General features: G+C 46.4%; 1 protein-coding gene across 1 annotated transcript in view; it reads right to left on the reverse strand.

Moving 5' to 3' along the window:
- PDS5B (PDS5 cohesin associated factor B) overlaps window positions 1-16649 on the reverse strand; it is a 133826-nt gene that overhangs the window by 9606 nt on the left and 107571 nt on the right. The window contains exons 27-30 of the mRNA XM_044284757.1: window positions 14526-14658; window positions 14322-14441; window positions 9812-9874; window positions 9044-9189 (exon numbers count right to left, since the gene is read on the reverse strand). Coding sequence (XP_044140692.1) covers window positions 9044-9189; window positions 9812-9874; window positions 14322-14441; window positions 14526-14658 — 462 coding nt within the window. The remainder of the gene's footprint in view (window positions 1-9043; window positions 9190-9811; window positions 9875-14321; window positions 14442-14525; window positions 14659-16649) is intronic.

Raw genomic sequence — 16649 nt, forward strand, 5'->3', positions numbered from 1 at the left:
CACATTTTGATTGCAAGGTACTTCTTACACATTTGGGCCCCTAAATTGCCAGGGCAGTATAACTACGCCACAAGTGACCCCATTTTGGAAAGAAGACACCCCAAGGTATTCCGTGGGGGGCACGGCGAGTTCCTAGAATTTTTTATTTTTTGTCACAATTTAGCGGAAAATGATGATTTTTCTTTTTTTTTTCTTTTTTCCTTACAAAGTCTCATATTCCACTAACTTGCGACAAAAAATAAAAAATTCTAGGAACTCGCCATGCCCCTCACGGAATACCTTGGGGTGTCTTCTTTCCAAAATGGGGTCACTTGTGGGGTAGTTATACTGCCCTGGCAATTTAGGGGCCCAAATGTGTGAGAAGAACTTTGCAATCAAAATGTGTAAAAAATGCCCTGCAAAATCCAAAAGGTGCACTTTGGAATGTGTGCCCCTTTGCCCACCTTGGCTGCAAAAAAGTGTGACACATCTGGTATCGCCGTACTCAGGAGAAGTTGGGCAATGTGTTTTGGGGTGTCATTTTACATATACCCATGCTGGGTGAGAAAAATATCTTGGTCAAATGCCAACTTTGTATAAAAAAATGGGAAAAGTTGTCTTTTGCCAAGATATTTCTCTCACCCAGCATGGGTATATGTAAAATGACACCCCAAATCACATTCCCCAACTTCTCCTGAGTACGGCGATACCAGATGTGTCACACTTTTTTGATGCCAAGGTGGGCAAAGGGGCACATATTCCAAAGTGCACCTTTCGGATTTCACCGGTCATTTTTTACAGATTTTGATTGCAAAGTACTTCTCACACATATGGGCCCCTAAATTGCCAGGGCAGTATAACTATGCCACAAGTGACCCCATTTTGGAAAGAAGACACCCCAAGGTATTCCGTGAGGGGCATGGCGAGTTCCTAGAATTTTTTATTTTTTGTCGCAAGTTAGTGGAATATGAGACTTTGTAAGGAAAAAAGAGGAAAAAAAAAAAAAATCATCATTTTCCGCTAACTTGTGACAAAAAATAAAAAATTCTAGGAACTCGCCATGCCCCTCACGGAATACCTTGGGGTGTCTTCTTTCCAAAATGGGGTCACTTGTGGCGTAGTTATACTGCCCTGGCAATTTAGGGGCCCAAATGTGTGAGAAGTACCTGCAATCAAAATGTGTAAAAAATGGCCTGCAAAATCCGAAAGGTGCACTTTGGAATGTGTGCCCCTTTGCCCACCTTGGCTGCAAAAAAGTGTGACACATCTGGTATCGCCGTACTCAGGAGAAGTTGGGGAATGTGTTTTGGGGTGTCATTTTACATATACCCATGCTGGATGAGAGAAATATCTTGGCAAAAGACAACTTTTCCCATTTTTTTATACAAAGTTGGCATTTGACCAAGATATTTTTCTCACCCAGCATGGGTATATGTAAAATGACACCCCAAAACACATTCCCCAACTTCTCCTGAGTACGGCGATACCAGATGTGTCACACTTTTTTGCTGCCAAGGTGGGCAAAGGGGCGCATATTCCAAAGTGCACCTTTTGGATTTCACCGGTCATTTTTTACACATTTTGATTGCAAAGTTCTTCTCACACATTTGGGCCCCTAAATTGCCAGGGCAGTATAACTACCCCACAAGTGACCCCATTTTGGAAAGAAGACACCCCAAGGTATTCTGTGAGGGGCATGGTGAGTTCCTAGAATTTTTTATTTTTTGTCGCAAGTTAGTGGAATATGAGACTTTGTAAGAAAAAATAAAAAAAATAAAATCATCATCATTTTCCGCTAACTTGTGACAAAAAATAAAAAGTTCTATGAACTCACTATGCCCATCAGCGAATACCTTAGGGTGTCTACTTTCCGAAATTGGGTCATTTGTGGGGGTTTTCTACTGTTTGGGCATTGTAGAACCTCAGGAAACATGACAGGTGCTCAGAAAGTCAGAGCTGTTTCAAAAAGCGGAAATTCACATTTTTGTACCATAGTTTGTAAATGCTATAACTTTTACCCAAACCATTTTTTTTTTGCCCAAACATTTTTTTTTTATCAAAGACATGTAGAACAATAAATTTGGCGAAAAATTTATATATGGATGTCGTTTTTTTTGCAAAATTTTACAGCTGAAAGTGAAAAAACTAGATTTTTGTGAACTCACCTGTAAAATCTCTTTCTCGCATAGTTCATTGGGGGACACAGACCGTGGGTATAGCTGCTTGCTGCCACTAGGAGGCGACACTAGGCTAAGAAGTGATAACTCCTCCCCCGCAGGCTATACCCCCTCCAGCCTGGAGAGAGCATATCAGTTTGTGCCCAAGCAATAGGAGTAGGAGAAAAAAAAATCAATAAGGAAAATACAGTACACAACCCACAACTGACAAACATCAGTCGGAATGCACCAGAACTGAGGACCATACTGGCCCACCAACCGCCAATATGTGCGGCAAACAGAACACTGGGTGGGAGCTGTGTCCCCCAATGAACTACGCGAGAAAGAGATTTTACAGGTGAGTTCACAAAAATCTCGTTTTCTCGCTAGTATCATTGGGGGACACAGACCGTGGGACGTCCTAAAGCAGTCCACGGGGAGGGGAAAAAAAAAAAATCACACGCCCCTGGAGAAAAAACGCCCCCGAGGATGCGGCATCCGCTGCCGCCTGCAAGATCTTGCTGCCTGGAGCAGCAACAGATGATGGCTAGAAAAGACCCCCGAAAAACTCGGTGAACTTGCCGGAAGACCAAGACGCTGTCCTCTAGAAGCGATGTCTGGAGTAGATGAACCCGAGAAATGACGACCGCTGGACGGCCAGGCCATCACTCCGCTAGGAAGCAACCGACAGGCAGACATCCCAGGAAAAAAAGCATCCCGTTGGAAGACGCCAGCCATGACAAGGACCTCCAAGAAAATCAGGCAGAAAACCCATACAGCGGAACGCGCCAGATATGGACCAGCAAATCTCTGAGGCCAAAATAGATGGCTGATGGAGAGCCCGCCCTTAAAATACGAGGGAGAAAGAAGAGAAAAACCATGTCCGAGAAGACCCGAAAAGCGGTGACCTTCCGCCAGAAAGAAAATTCTGGCGGAGCACTGCCTGATGCAAATGACAAAGGACAAATGGACGTACAAAAAGAAGAAGAAGTCCCAGAGGGGGGGCTTGTTTGTTCCTGAAACGCCCCCAGCGATCTACCGATCGTCGGGGCGAAGCCGGTTGTAGACCACAACTGTGGGAGCGGAACCAAAATCCAGGTTCGCAGGATCCTCCTCTGGTTAAAAGAAACCGGTAATGGAAAAAAAAAACATAATTGACATATAGTGACTTCCGGGCAGAGACCAAGATAAGAGAATACTCCCCGTGGAAAAAAATAGATCCCGGATTCCATAGCTATACAACCCATTGCCACCGGTCGAGGAGACCGAAGGGAAAAGGTGGTCAGCAGTCCAGCTAGCGGAAGGACAGGAAAGAAAAATAGGGGTGTTCCGTTCAAGGAACTAAATCCCTACCAGTGGTGACAAGGTGTGACAGTCACCCGCTCAGCCTGGCTTGGGGGGACCGTAGTCCACCCCCGGAAGGAGCAGTGAAAGGAATGACCACCATCGCTTGATGTGACACAGAAGTAACCATAACTGAAGGAAGGAATCACTGTAGTGGTAGACGAGTGCCACAGGGACTAAGTAAACATATCTGACGGACAGTATCACCGTAGTGGTAGACGAGTGCCACAGGGACTAAGCTACCCAGTCGAGCGCGCCCAAGTAAGGTGCTGATAGCTATGGCACTGACGCCAATGCAAAACCCGAGTTGACGACACAAGAACAATAGTCGTCAGAGCAACGGACAGTTAACAGTAATGAAGACCATTGAGAGGTCAGGGCAAAGCCCATTGCAATCAGGGACTGGCACTGTACAGATCTCTTGGTAATGAAATACACCCTTGAGGAGGAGCCCATACAAAGGAAGCTGCCAGAGTAACGCAAAGGCCACACTCCAGCTGAGGAGGATGCCACACCGTACAGGATACCAATCCCAGAGTCGGAAGAAAACGCCGTCTGACGAAGGAACTGTGCAAAACCAGAGCAACCGCCGAAGCAGTGTCAGGGTAGAACCCCTATCTGAGGGGTCTGACCCACTGCCATGAGTTCGATCTCCGGCCCTTGCGAGAACTACCCTTGCTTTTTGTCAGAAATGGGATCTGAACCCACGCCTCCATTTGGAGACCCGAACACCCATACACGGAAGAGATTAACTCTTGAGTCTGGCACATTAGACCACTCGGCCATCCTGACTTAGAGAACACGCTGTAGTAGTCAATGCAGAATGCCAGCAAAACACCCTCACCTAATGAGGAAGAGTGGTGGCCCAGAATACAGAGTCAGTGCAACCTTGGGTTCGCTGGGTCGTAATCCCAACATTTGTATAATGGCGTGCACCCACACGCTGTAGAGGACCAAGTTCTGACCGACCTGAACGGTGGAGGCCCATAGGGATGGGAATCTAGGGCACCGGAAGAGCTGCTGAGCGACTCCCTTAAGAGAACAAGGAACGACCTATCTGCGCCAACCACCAGTACCAGAAGAGACGGGAGGATACAGTATGGGAGCAGTCCCAGTATCCATATACCTCTAGATGAAGAGTACCAGGCACCAATGGCAACTACTGTTGCCGCGGCCCACCCGTGAAGGAAGCCACGGCATCTAGTGCGGAGGCTTAGTTGAATTAAAGCATGCATAGATGCTCAGTGATTTCCCGTTAGATGTAGAAGGGGGTAATGCCACGACTGTTGAATAGTATTCAGTGGTAGCGCAACCCTCCGTCAAGGAAGGAAGGTAGGGAGATAAACAGAACCGCATCCAACGGTAGTGTAATAACCCCCTCCCTGGAGGGGGTAACGCGTACTGTAAGCACTACCCCCAATGGAAGTGCAAACACTCCACCTATGAAGGGGAGAAAAATATATAGGGAGTACTGAATCCTGAGGTTAGCGCCAGTACCTAACCTATGGCAGGGGGTAATGCACCCAGTAGGAATTGACCCCTATGGCAGAGAATTACACCCCTATCGAAGAGGATAATGCATACGAATAGTCCCGTTCCCGGTGGGTAGAGAATTCCTCCACCTAAGCAAGGTGGTAATACTTACGGCAAACATTGCCACCCGCGATAAAGCCATAACGCCTCCTATAAGAGAGGCTAATGCATAACGCCAGTACTGTACCCAGTGGAACAGCAATCCGTCAACAACCGAAAGGGGAGACGCAAATGGCTGGCCCTGACCAGTGCACGTGCCGTCAGTCCACCTGTGGAAGGAGGGAATACAAAGGGTAAGTACTGTATCCAGTAGCAAAGCAAATGCCGCCTAAGGAAGGGGCAATGCAGACAATCAGTACTGCCGGTAGCATGGATGCAGTCTAGAAGGTTCATATCAGAGTCCGCAGAACTGTTCCCTGTTCCCTCAGAACCAACCCCTGTCAGAAGGGAGGGTTCTGAATATCACCCTAATGAGGAAGGATGGAGGTGCGGAGGAGACCGAGGAGGAATGTCCTGCTCGTGCGCAGCTCTACCTCTTAGCATCCAGCCATGGCAGTTGCAGGCTGTGACGGCGGTGATATAACCATCAAAACACCCAGGAGGTGGAATCGGCATCCCTACCTGACCGCTCACAGGATTGTGTGGGCGGTACTCAATCGACCCACAATCCAGGAGGGTGGATTGGGAACTGCCAGAGGTCCTCCATTGGATTGCGCATGTGGATTAACAACCAAATGACCCAAGAGGGTGGATTGGGAATCCAGCAGCTGTGCTCCCCTGGCTTGTGCAGGTGGAGCATTATCAACCAAACGGCCCCGTAGGGCGGATTGGGAATCCTGCATCTGTGTTCCCCCGGATCCGTGCAGGTGGAGCATTATCAACCAAACGGCCCCGTAGGGCGGATTGGGAATCCTTCAGATGTGCTCCCCCGGATCCGCGCAGGTGGAGAATTATCAACCAACGGCCTCAGCGGGCGGATTGGGAATCCTCAGATGTTCTCCCCTGGATTTGTGCAGGTGGAGCATTAATCAACCAAACGACCCCGTAGGGCAGATTGGGAATCCTTCAGATGCGCTCCCCTGTATTTTTGTAGGTGGAGTATTATCAACCAAACGGCCCCAGCGGGCGGATTGGGAATCCTCCAGATGTGCTCCCCTGTATGTGTGCAGGTGGAGTAATATCAACCAAACAGCCCAGCGGGCGGATTGGGAATCCTGCAGATGTGCTCCCCTGCATTTGTGCAGGTGGAGCATTATCAACCAAACGGCCTCAGCGGGCGGATTGGGAATCCTTCAGATGTGCTCCCCTGTATTTGTGCAGGTGGAGCATTATCAATCAAACGGCCCGTATGGCGGATTGGGAATCCCTCAGATGTGCTCCCCTGGATTTCACCTGTGGTGGCCTATACACCAGACGACCCAGAAGGTGGTCTGGGAAGTCTTCATGTGTGCATTCTCAACTAAACAGCCCCGGAGGGCGGATTGGGAAACTGTGAGCAATCCTGTGCTGTCCAGATAGGACATGGGCCCAGCCCCATACCCCACCACCAGGGTGGACATGCCGGCAGGAAGGGGTTAGGGTTAACTTCCTAATCTAAGGTAATTGGCATGCAGAAAGGGGACACTCAGATAATGCAGTGCCGGCTGCAAACAAACGACTTGCCACAAAGGGTTAACCCAGCTCGGATGACCAGATGCGGAGCTCAGCGGGGCACCTGGGGGAGGAGCGACAGCTAGTCGGGGAGAATCCGCGCCAAAAGGACGAACCCGCCCCCTCCATAACTGGAATGAAAGTTGCGGCCTAGTAGGCCGCAAAAGCCGGGACATAAAGTTCGGCGCACAGCCGACCGGGCGGTACTGCCAGCCGGTTACCACAGCGGGGCCTGAAGAGCAACCGCCGATGTCTGCCCACTGATTTGGAGGGGGAGTGTCCACTCTCGCTGCGGGAACCCATCCCGTGCCGCTAAAACAACTGCACGGGCTGAGTCCCGGTAGGCCCGAAGAGGAGCCGGGGGCTAGATTTTTGGCGCCGGCCAAACGAATAGCCGGCCGGGAGTGGAGTGACCGGAGCGGCGCTCTGCAAGTGCCCTGGCTGAACATCGGCCGCGGGAGCTCACCCCGCAGGCCGTACCTGGACCAGAATCTGAGGAGAACCCAGGCCCCCCGTATGGACAGAAGCCCAAACCTACATTGGGCCTGAGGTAATGTGGGGCCCTCATCATGAATGGCCCACCTGAGGAAAAAAGGTCCTCCATCTTATGATGAGGTGACCGGGGGGGGAAGGGAGAAGGGGGGGGGGAAGGGAGAAGGGGGAGGGGAAGGGCCGAGGTACTTACCCAATACGGACTACTCACCCCATCTTCATCCTCTTCTCTTCACCCTTTCTCAGAGTACCAGCAGGGTCACCTCTTCAGCCGCTGGCACACGAAGTGGCAGGAGACTGGAATGGCGGAGGGTCTCGCCGGATTCAGGTGACCCCCTTGGCTGGCGGGAAGCAGGGGAGCTGGGCTGCCCTGGTCCACTTTCGTTTCTTGGGGAGGGCGAGCGGTGAGGGATTCCGACACCGGCCTTGCTCCCGGGGTAGACAGAGTGGCAGGCGACTCTGTTTCCCCAACCTAAAAGAGGAAAAAGATAAAATAATAAAAGTAAGCCGCCCTGCAAAAGCAGGGAGGTCTGCCTCCTACGACACTAAGCTAAAAACTGATATGCTCTCTCCAGGCTGGAGGGGGTATAGCCTGCGGAGGAGGAGTTATCACTTCTTAGCCTAGTGTCGACTCCTAGTGGCAGCAAGCAGCTATACCCACGGTCTGTGTCCCCCAATGATACTAGCGAGAAATGTCATTTCTTTGCAAAAAAATCGTTACATTTTGATTAATAACAAAAAAAGTAAAAATGCCAGCAGCAATGAAATACCACCAAATGAAAGCTCCATTAGTGAGAAGAAAAGGAGGTAAAATTCATTTGGGTGGTAAGTTGCATGACCGAGCGATAAACGGTGAAAGTAGTGTAGTGCCGAAGTGTAAAAAGTGCTCTGGTCATGAAGGGGGTTTCACCTAGCGGGGCTGAAGTGGTTAAAGGGGTTGTCTAGCCAATCATATTGATGACCTATCTTCAGGATAGGACCCACATCAATCATCTGTTTGATGAGGAGGTGGCACTCCACGCAATCATCGCTTCCTGTTCTTCACAGTACTCCTGTGGAGCAGTGGTTTACTGTAATGACAAGCACTTTCTACTCACTTGAATGGAGCGGGTACTTCCAAGAGGAAGTGCAGTGTAATTAAGAGGTAGCAGAGCTCGCATGAAGCGGTGCCTGCACTTCAAACAACTGATCAGTGGGGGTGCCGGGAGTGTAGTTCAGTAGATTTCAGGACTTTAAAGGCCTCATGAATACGACCGTATGTATTTTGCGGTCTGCAAAAAATACGGAATGCACACGGACATCATCCGTATTTTTTGCAGACCGCAAAATACATACGGTCGTGTGCATGAGGCCTTTAAAGTCCTGAAATCTACTGAATTACGGAACGGAATTTATTTTGCGGAACGAAAAGCACACTGAGTACGTTCAGTTATTTTTTTTGTTTGTATTTTTGCGAACAATTGAAATGAATGGTTCCGCATACGGTCCGAAAAAAAAAACCTGACACTGAAACAAAATACGTTCGTGTGCATGAAGCCTAAGAGTTACACAATATTATATAATCGGTATAAGGCTCCATTCACACATCCGTGTGTGTTTTGCGGATCCACGAAACACGGACACCGGCAATGTGCGTTCCGCATTTTTTGCGGACCGTACATCGCCGGCACTAATAGAATATGCCTAGACATGTTCTATGCCTAGGACATGTTCTATTTTTTTTTTGAGAACAGAAACGCGGAACCGGAAGTGCGGGACCATAGAAATGAATGGGTCTGCAAAATGCGGAACAGAATTGCGGACGTGTGAATGGAGCCTTATACTGTGTGATCCTCTGTCAGAGGAGGAAAGAAAAGCCTGCTGTAAAGAGAAAAGTATTTGTTTCATACCTTCCCTTAATCCTTCCTGGGGAGCCTGGATTAGACCCACTACTTGCATTGCTGACCGTTTCCATTCTAGATGCCTTTGACTGTGTTTGCTTCCCCGCTGATGATAGGGGCTTGTTTACTGCTCCGAGAACATTTGTGGACTTGGGCTAACAGACGATAAATACAAGACATTAAAATAAGAGAAAAAGCACAGAGATCACATCGATGATCTATTCTACAATACAGAACACAATAGAACCACAGCACTGAGCAAAGCAATTTATTAATTCTAGGCAAAATACTACAGTAGGACAACTCCTACAAGGCTACTTTCACATCAGCATTGTGCTGTCTGGTTTGAAGATCGGCACATGTTCTCAAAAACGCAGCACAACTCTTGAGTTTTGTCCCCATTCATTGTCAATGTGGACAAAATTTAAACTGGAACGGAGTGCTCCAGAATGCATCCCCATGCAGGGCACAAAATAGATTTTCGCTATAATACAACCGGATCTGTTCTGAAGGGATGCAGCCGATTGTATTATTACAACAGAAGCGTTTTGCTGTGGTTTTGAGATCCCATGCTGGATCTCAATACTGGACAGCAAAATCTCAGATGTGAAAGTAGCCTAACAAAAGTATCAACTGACAGGGAATAGGTCTGGGGTCTTGGAGCCAACTACATATGATGTACAATTATAATGTAAATGAATGGTTCTGATCCTAAATTCTTTAGCTTAAGATAACAAAAAGCTCTAAAACCACAATGAATAATAGAAAAATAACTACCTTTCCAGGAGTGAAAAATGCTTTCATATCAGCAGGAAGATAATTTTTGGTGTTGCTAAAATTCTGTGAAGGAACCACAAACGCGCATTATATGATTTTACTGCAGTACATAACACAAAACACAAAGTTCAATATATACATCATCATCGCCCTATGAATAGTGCAGGCCTATGAATAGTACCAATGCTGCATCACTAAAGTGACTTGTAGGCAAGTGTTTTCTTCTGGATGACGGGGAATTAAAGGGGGTGTCTGCTTTTGTTATATTGATGACATATCCTCAGGATATCGGATCGGCAGGGTACTGACTCCCAGCACCCCCCATTGATCAGCTGTTTGAAGAGAATGCAGGTTAGGCTACTTTTCACACTAGCGTTTTTGCTTGATCCGGCAGGGTTCAGCAAAAACGCTTCCGTTACTGATAATACAACCATCTGCATCCGTTATGAACAGATCCGGTTGTATTATCTGTAACATAGCCAAGGCATATCAGTCATTAAATCCATTGAAAGTCAATGGGGGAGGGACGATTGTAAGATTGTGTCGGAGTTAAACGGATCCGTCCCCATTGACTTGCATTTTGGGTCATGCCGGATCAGCTTGCTGCGGTTTGCTCTCTAGTATGGGAACGCAACAGAATGCTTTTTGGAGCATTCTGTTATGTTTAGTTACGTTTTGTCCCCATTGACAATGAATGGGGACAAAACAAACGTTTTTTTTCCTGGTATTGAGACCCTATGACAGATCTCAATACCAGAAAATAGAAACGCTAGTGTGAAAGTAGCCTTAACTGTTTTTGCCATCGACATCCCAGCGGCAAGCAGGTGTAAGATCCACCACCCCTATTCACTTTAATGGGACATCTCTTTAATATTCAATTACCGCCTATTCAATTACTATTCATTTTCCGCCCCTTAAGACTTATTTTTTCCCCCCAAAAGTGGTGGTGATGGGGGGAATGCCCGTGTCTAATGGGGCGAATACTAATAATGGAAGCGCTTTATTATTACCGGAGGACCAGGAAGCGGTGAAGGCTCTGTACTCACCACTTCCTGGTCCTCAGCGTGAGGGCGCACTATGACCTCACGCTGTGTGCGCCAGTTCACAGCACAGACAACAGAAGGAAGAGGATCTCGATGTAGGCGAGGAGCAGCGGCGTCCAGGAGCAGGAGAAGCAAGTGTTTTTATTTTTTATTTTATAAAAACATGAGGCACTATGGGGCTGCTGGGAGGGGGGGGGGGGGTAATATGATGCACTATGGGGAAATATGAGGCACTGTGGTCACTATGAGGCTGCTGGGAGGGGGGTAATATGAGGCACTATGGGGCTGCTGGCAGGGGTGGGTAATATGAGGCACTATGTGGGTTCTGGGGGTAATATGAGGCACTATGGGGCTGCTGGGGGGGCAATATGAGGCACTAGGGCAGGGCTGGCCAACCTGTGGCTCTCAAGCTGTTGCAAAACTACAACTCCCAGCATGCCCAGACAGCCTACAGCTATCAGCCTACAGCAGAGCATGGTGGGACTTGTAGTTTTAGAACAGCTGGAGAGCCGCAGGTTGGCCAGCCCTGCACTAGGGTAATATGAGGCACTATGGGGCTGCTGGGGGTGCAATATGAGGCAGTAGGGTAATATGAGGCACTATGGGGCTGCTGGGGGGGCAATATGAGGCAGTAGGGTAATTTGAGGCACTATGAAGCTGCTGGGGGGGGGGGGTAATATAAAGGCACTATGGGGCTTCTGGGAGGGGGGTAATATGAGGCACTATGGGGCTGCTGGGAGGGGGGGTAATATGAGGCACTATGGGGCTTCTGGGAGGGGGGGGTAATATGAGGCACTATGGGGCTTCTGGGAGGGGGGGGTAATATGAGGCACTATGGGGCTGCTGAGGGGGGGGGGGTAATATGAGGCACTATGGGGCTGCTGAGGGGGGGGGGGGTAATATGAGGCACTGTGGGCACTAACAGGCTGCTAGGGGGTAATCTGAGGCACTATGGGGCTGCTGGTGGAGTAAGAGGAGGCACTGTGCGCATTATAAGGCTGCTGGGAGGGTAATAGGAGGCACTATGGGGCTGCTGGGGGGGTAATGAGGCATTATGGGGCTGCTGGGGGGGGGGGGTAATAAGAGGCACTATGGGGCTGCTGGGGGGGTAATATGAGCTGATATGAGGCATGGGGCTCTTAGCTGAGGTCTGATTGGGGGTCTGATCTGAGGTCTAATGAACAATATATTTTTTTCTTATTGTTCTCCTCTAAAACCTAGGTGTCTTATAGGGCGAAAAATAAGGTAAAAATTAAGGAGATGTATGGACAATCACAATACATTAGCAAGTGCCTTGTATTAACTTTATGTAAATGATAAATGCCATTTGCTGAAGTGAGACAACTACTTTAGTCCAAGACTATTTACAAAGGACCCTTTTTTTCTTATTTCAGATTAGGCAAAATGGCTGCAGATGCAGAATCAGAACAGTTTGTTTGAAAAAAGCGTATTAAACCACTGCTGAGGAAACACAAAACCTATTAATTCACTGAAGCCCCTAGCTCCTGATGCACCCAAACCCTGAATGTTACATCTAAACAAAACAGGCTGGTATACTGTAACTTAAACACGAGTAAGACATAGAAACATAGAATGTGTCGGCAGATAAGAACCATTTGGCCCATCTAGTCTGCCCAATATACTGAATACTATGGATAGCCCCTGGCCCTATCTTATATGAAGGATGGCCTTATGCCTATCCCATGCATGCTTAAACTCCTTCACTGTATTTGCAGCTACCACTTCTGCAGGAAGGCTATTCCATGCATCCACTACTCTCTCAGTAAAGTAATACTTCCTGATATTACTTTTAAACCTTTGCCCCTCTAATTTAAAACGATGTCCTCTTGTAGCAGTTTTTCTTCTTTTAAATATTCTCTCCTCTTTTACCTTGTTAATTCCCTTTATGTATTTAAACGTTTCTATCATATCCCCTCTGTCTCGTCTTTCTTCCAAGCTATACATGTTAAGGTCCTTTAATCTTTCCTGGTAAGTTGTATCCTGCAATCCATGTACCAGTTTAGTAGCTCTTCTCTGAACTCTCTCCAAAGTATCAATATCCTTCTGGAGATAAGGTCTCCAGTACTGAGCACAATACTCCAAATGAGGTCTCACTAGTGATCTGTACAGAGGCATGAGCACCTCCCTCTCTCTACTGGTAATGCCTCTCCCTATACACCCAAGCATTCTGCTAGCATTTCCTGCTGCTCTATGACATTGTCTGCCTACCTTTAAGTCTTCTGAAATAATGATCCCTAAATCCCTTTCCTCAGATACTGAGGTTAGGACTGTATCACTGATTTTATATTCTGCTCTTGGGTTTTTACGCCTCAGGTGATTATCCTGCACTTAACATTACATTTTAGTTGCCAGATTTTTGACCATTCCTCTAGTTTTCCTAAATCCTTTTCCATTTGGTGTATCCCTCCAGGAACATCAACCCTGTTACAAATCTTTGTATCATTAGCAAAAGGATACACCTTACCATTGAGGCCTTCTGCAATTTTGCTGATAAAGATATTAAACAATATGGGTCCCAGAACAGATTCCTGAGGTTCCCCACTGGTAACAAGACCATGGTCTGAATATACTCCATTGACTACAACCCTCTGTTGTCTGTCCCTCAGCCACTGCCTAATCCATTCAACAATATGGGAGTCCAAGCCCAAAGACTGCAATTTATTGATAAGCCTTATATGTGGGACAGTATAAAAAGCCTTACTAAAGTCTAGATAAGCGATGTCTACTGCACCTCCGCCATCTATTATTTTAGTCACCCAATCAAAAAAATAAATAAAAATCAATAAGATTAGTTTGACATGATCACCCTGAAGTAAACCCATGCTGTTTTTCATCTTTCAATCCATGGGATTTTAGATGTTCCACAATCCTCTCCTTGAGTATGGTTTCCATTAATTTCCCCACTATTGATGTCAGGCTTACTGGCCTATAGTTGCCCGATTCCTCCCTACTACCTTTCTTGTTAATGGGCACATTTGCTAATTTCCAATCTTCTGGGATGACTCCTGTTACCAGTGATTAGTGAAATAAATCTGTTAATGGTTTTGCTAGTTCACCGCTAAGCTCTTTTAATAGCTTTGGGTGTATCCCATCAGGCCCCTGTGACTTATTTGTATTAATTTTCGACAACTTACTTAGAACCTCTTCTTATGTAAAGACACATGCATCAAAAGATTCATTAGTCTTCCTTCCTAACTCAGGTCCTTTTCCTTCATTTTTCTTTGTAAAAACTGAACAGAAGTATTCATTGAGGCAGTCAGCTAGTTCTTTATCTTCTTCCATATACCTTCCTTATTTTGTTTTTAATTTGGTAATTCCTTGTATTAGTTTCCTTTTTTCATGTATGTATCTGAAGAATGTCTTATCGCCTTTTTTCACTGACTGAGCTAATTTCTCTTCTGCCTGTGCTTTACAAGCTCTTATAACTAGACCTTTTAAGAACATACCTTGTCTGGCTGTGTGAAGTAACGTGCCGGTAACACTGGATCTTTAGGAGATTCTAAACTGTAAGTTGTACTCTTCGAGATAATAATATTCATGGCCACATCACAAACAGTATATAGTTTCTGCAAGAAAGAAAAGCACATGTCACTAGTCATGTCACCTCATATCCATTATTAACTGTTAAACCGATAATTAAACCTGTGTACCTCGTTCATTTTAGGGTCATCTGGAGCTTGCGCATCTTTTGTCTGTTTTATGTTTTCCACCATTTTTCTTATGAATGCATGGCTGTTGTTTTCATTCTTTGACATTAAGATCTCCAGGATGAACCAGAGACACCTATAAAGAAATGAGACACACATAAAAACATTTAAAGAGGTTGTCGCACGACAACCTTCACTTCTAAACTCTCCCAAACAGCAAGCAGCGCTAACATGAAGGGCTAACAGAGATGAGTGAAATGATTTGTCTGATTACCAGACTTCTGTCCCCATGGGTGAAGCAGCGTCCACCTGCAGTATGATTGACAGGGTCTGAGATTCTGCCTGTCACTGTCAGTCTTCTGACCTGTACTGTTGCCAAAGCTCAAATTCTGCTTCGGAAGCATATACTGTGCACACGTCATTACACTTCAGGGTAGTGGCTTGTGCGCAGTAGATGCTCCTGAAGCAAAATTTGAGCTTTGGCAGAGACACAAGAGGGAGATAGACAGGGACGGCGGAATGTTAATCATATGGCAAATAGAGGCTTCTTCACTCATATGGCTAATGAGAAGAATCGATTTGTTAACAGTGAATACCACTGTGCAGGACTTTTTTTCCCACACATGCTGGGGGCTCCTTTTGCCCTGGCTGTGCAGCAACCAGAAAGTGGGAGAGATCCAGAAGTGACACACAAAGCGGCTCTGAAGAGGAGGTTTCCTACAAGTCCCACAAGGCCTTGCATGTGCCTCCTCCTGACTGGACCTCCCACAGCTCTCATCGCTCTGTGCGGCCAACTTTGCCCTTCATGTTATTCCTAGAACCTGCACAAATACATATTATAATATAACCCTGTGTACAACGGCCAGAACACTACTGTTAGATTTTTATTTTGCCGCACGACTTGCTTGAACCTTCCTTTCTCTACACAGGGAGGGATGGAGGTCTCAACTGAATGAACGCACTGGGTTCTCTGTCATTTCAGCTGTAGGAGACGGAAATGCACACGCAACATCTGTCATTTTGAAGAGATTACCACTGCATGAATAGCCTCTGTGAGTCAAGCCCTTTATCTCTCCAAAACAGCCACAATCAAAATTGAACTTGTTTTTCCAATCTTTTTTATATTTTCATTAATTTAGCTGTATAAGGCCTTGAATTTAGAAGGGTGAGTGGGAGAGGTGTACAGATAAAAAAATAAAAATAATAAAATAAAATCCTACACCTACTACACTGCTGACCCTGAACTATGCAGCAAGTTTATCATAAAACTGAAATCAACCATTGATGGCAACAGTGAGAAAATGTCTCTGATGGAAACCTTTTCCATCTGTCAGAAGTATTAGACTCCAGTCTACTAAAAATTGTTATCGCTATTACTGCCGCGTGTAACCGGTATAACTAGAGAAGCACTCTACATTTTTTACGCTAAAGATCAGATATAGACAGGAACAGTGTGAAATGGGAACTTTATGGATGTTTGTGAGTGGGGTACAAATGTTTGGTGCAAATTATTTGACAATGTGATCCAGACACGTAAAAATCTGGGTCATGGTGTCAATGAACGGCCTAATTAGATGCAAAGGAGTGATTAGATGAACAAGCCCTCTTCTCGCTTGTTTTCCGGGGGTAAGAAAGAAAAAAAAACAAAAAACACAGACACCCATATCTGGCAAGTACACGGATTGTTAAGGTAAGGGGAATTGATAACATGCACATAAGTACATGTTGCCTTCCACATGGGACTATGTACATTTTAACAAGGAGAGAGAAGGTCTGTGTCCCCTCTCTTTCTGAAGCCTATCAGCATGTCCTCCACTGGGAGGGCTGCTTTAACCCATCATATCTCAGGCGGTGTATAAGCTAGAGAAGTCAACCTAAGCTTTTAAACAAGACCCAGATTGCAGTGCTAGCTGAGCTAGATCGAGAGATACAGCCTATAGAAATCAGCTTGGGAGTGAAACCTGCAGGTACAGTATATACAGCTCTCACTGGCGATAGACTGTAGACACCAATTCAGACATTAGAACGAATTCTAAGACATCTGTTATTCAGCTGGCAGGACCCACTAAGAAATAAAAGTGATCCATTTGTGCTAGGTATTGTGATACTTGTAATTGCTATAGATTT

This window comes from Bufo gargarizans, chromosome 3 (genome assembly GCF_014858855.1).
Source record: "Bufo gargarizans isolate SCDJY-AF-19 chromosome 3, ASM1485885v1, whole genome shotgun sequence".
Lineage (NCBI taxonomy): Eukaryota > Metazoa > Chordata > Amphibia > Anura > Bufonidae > Bufo > Bufo gargarizans.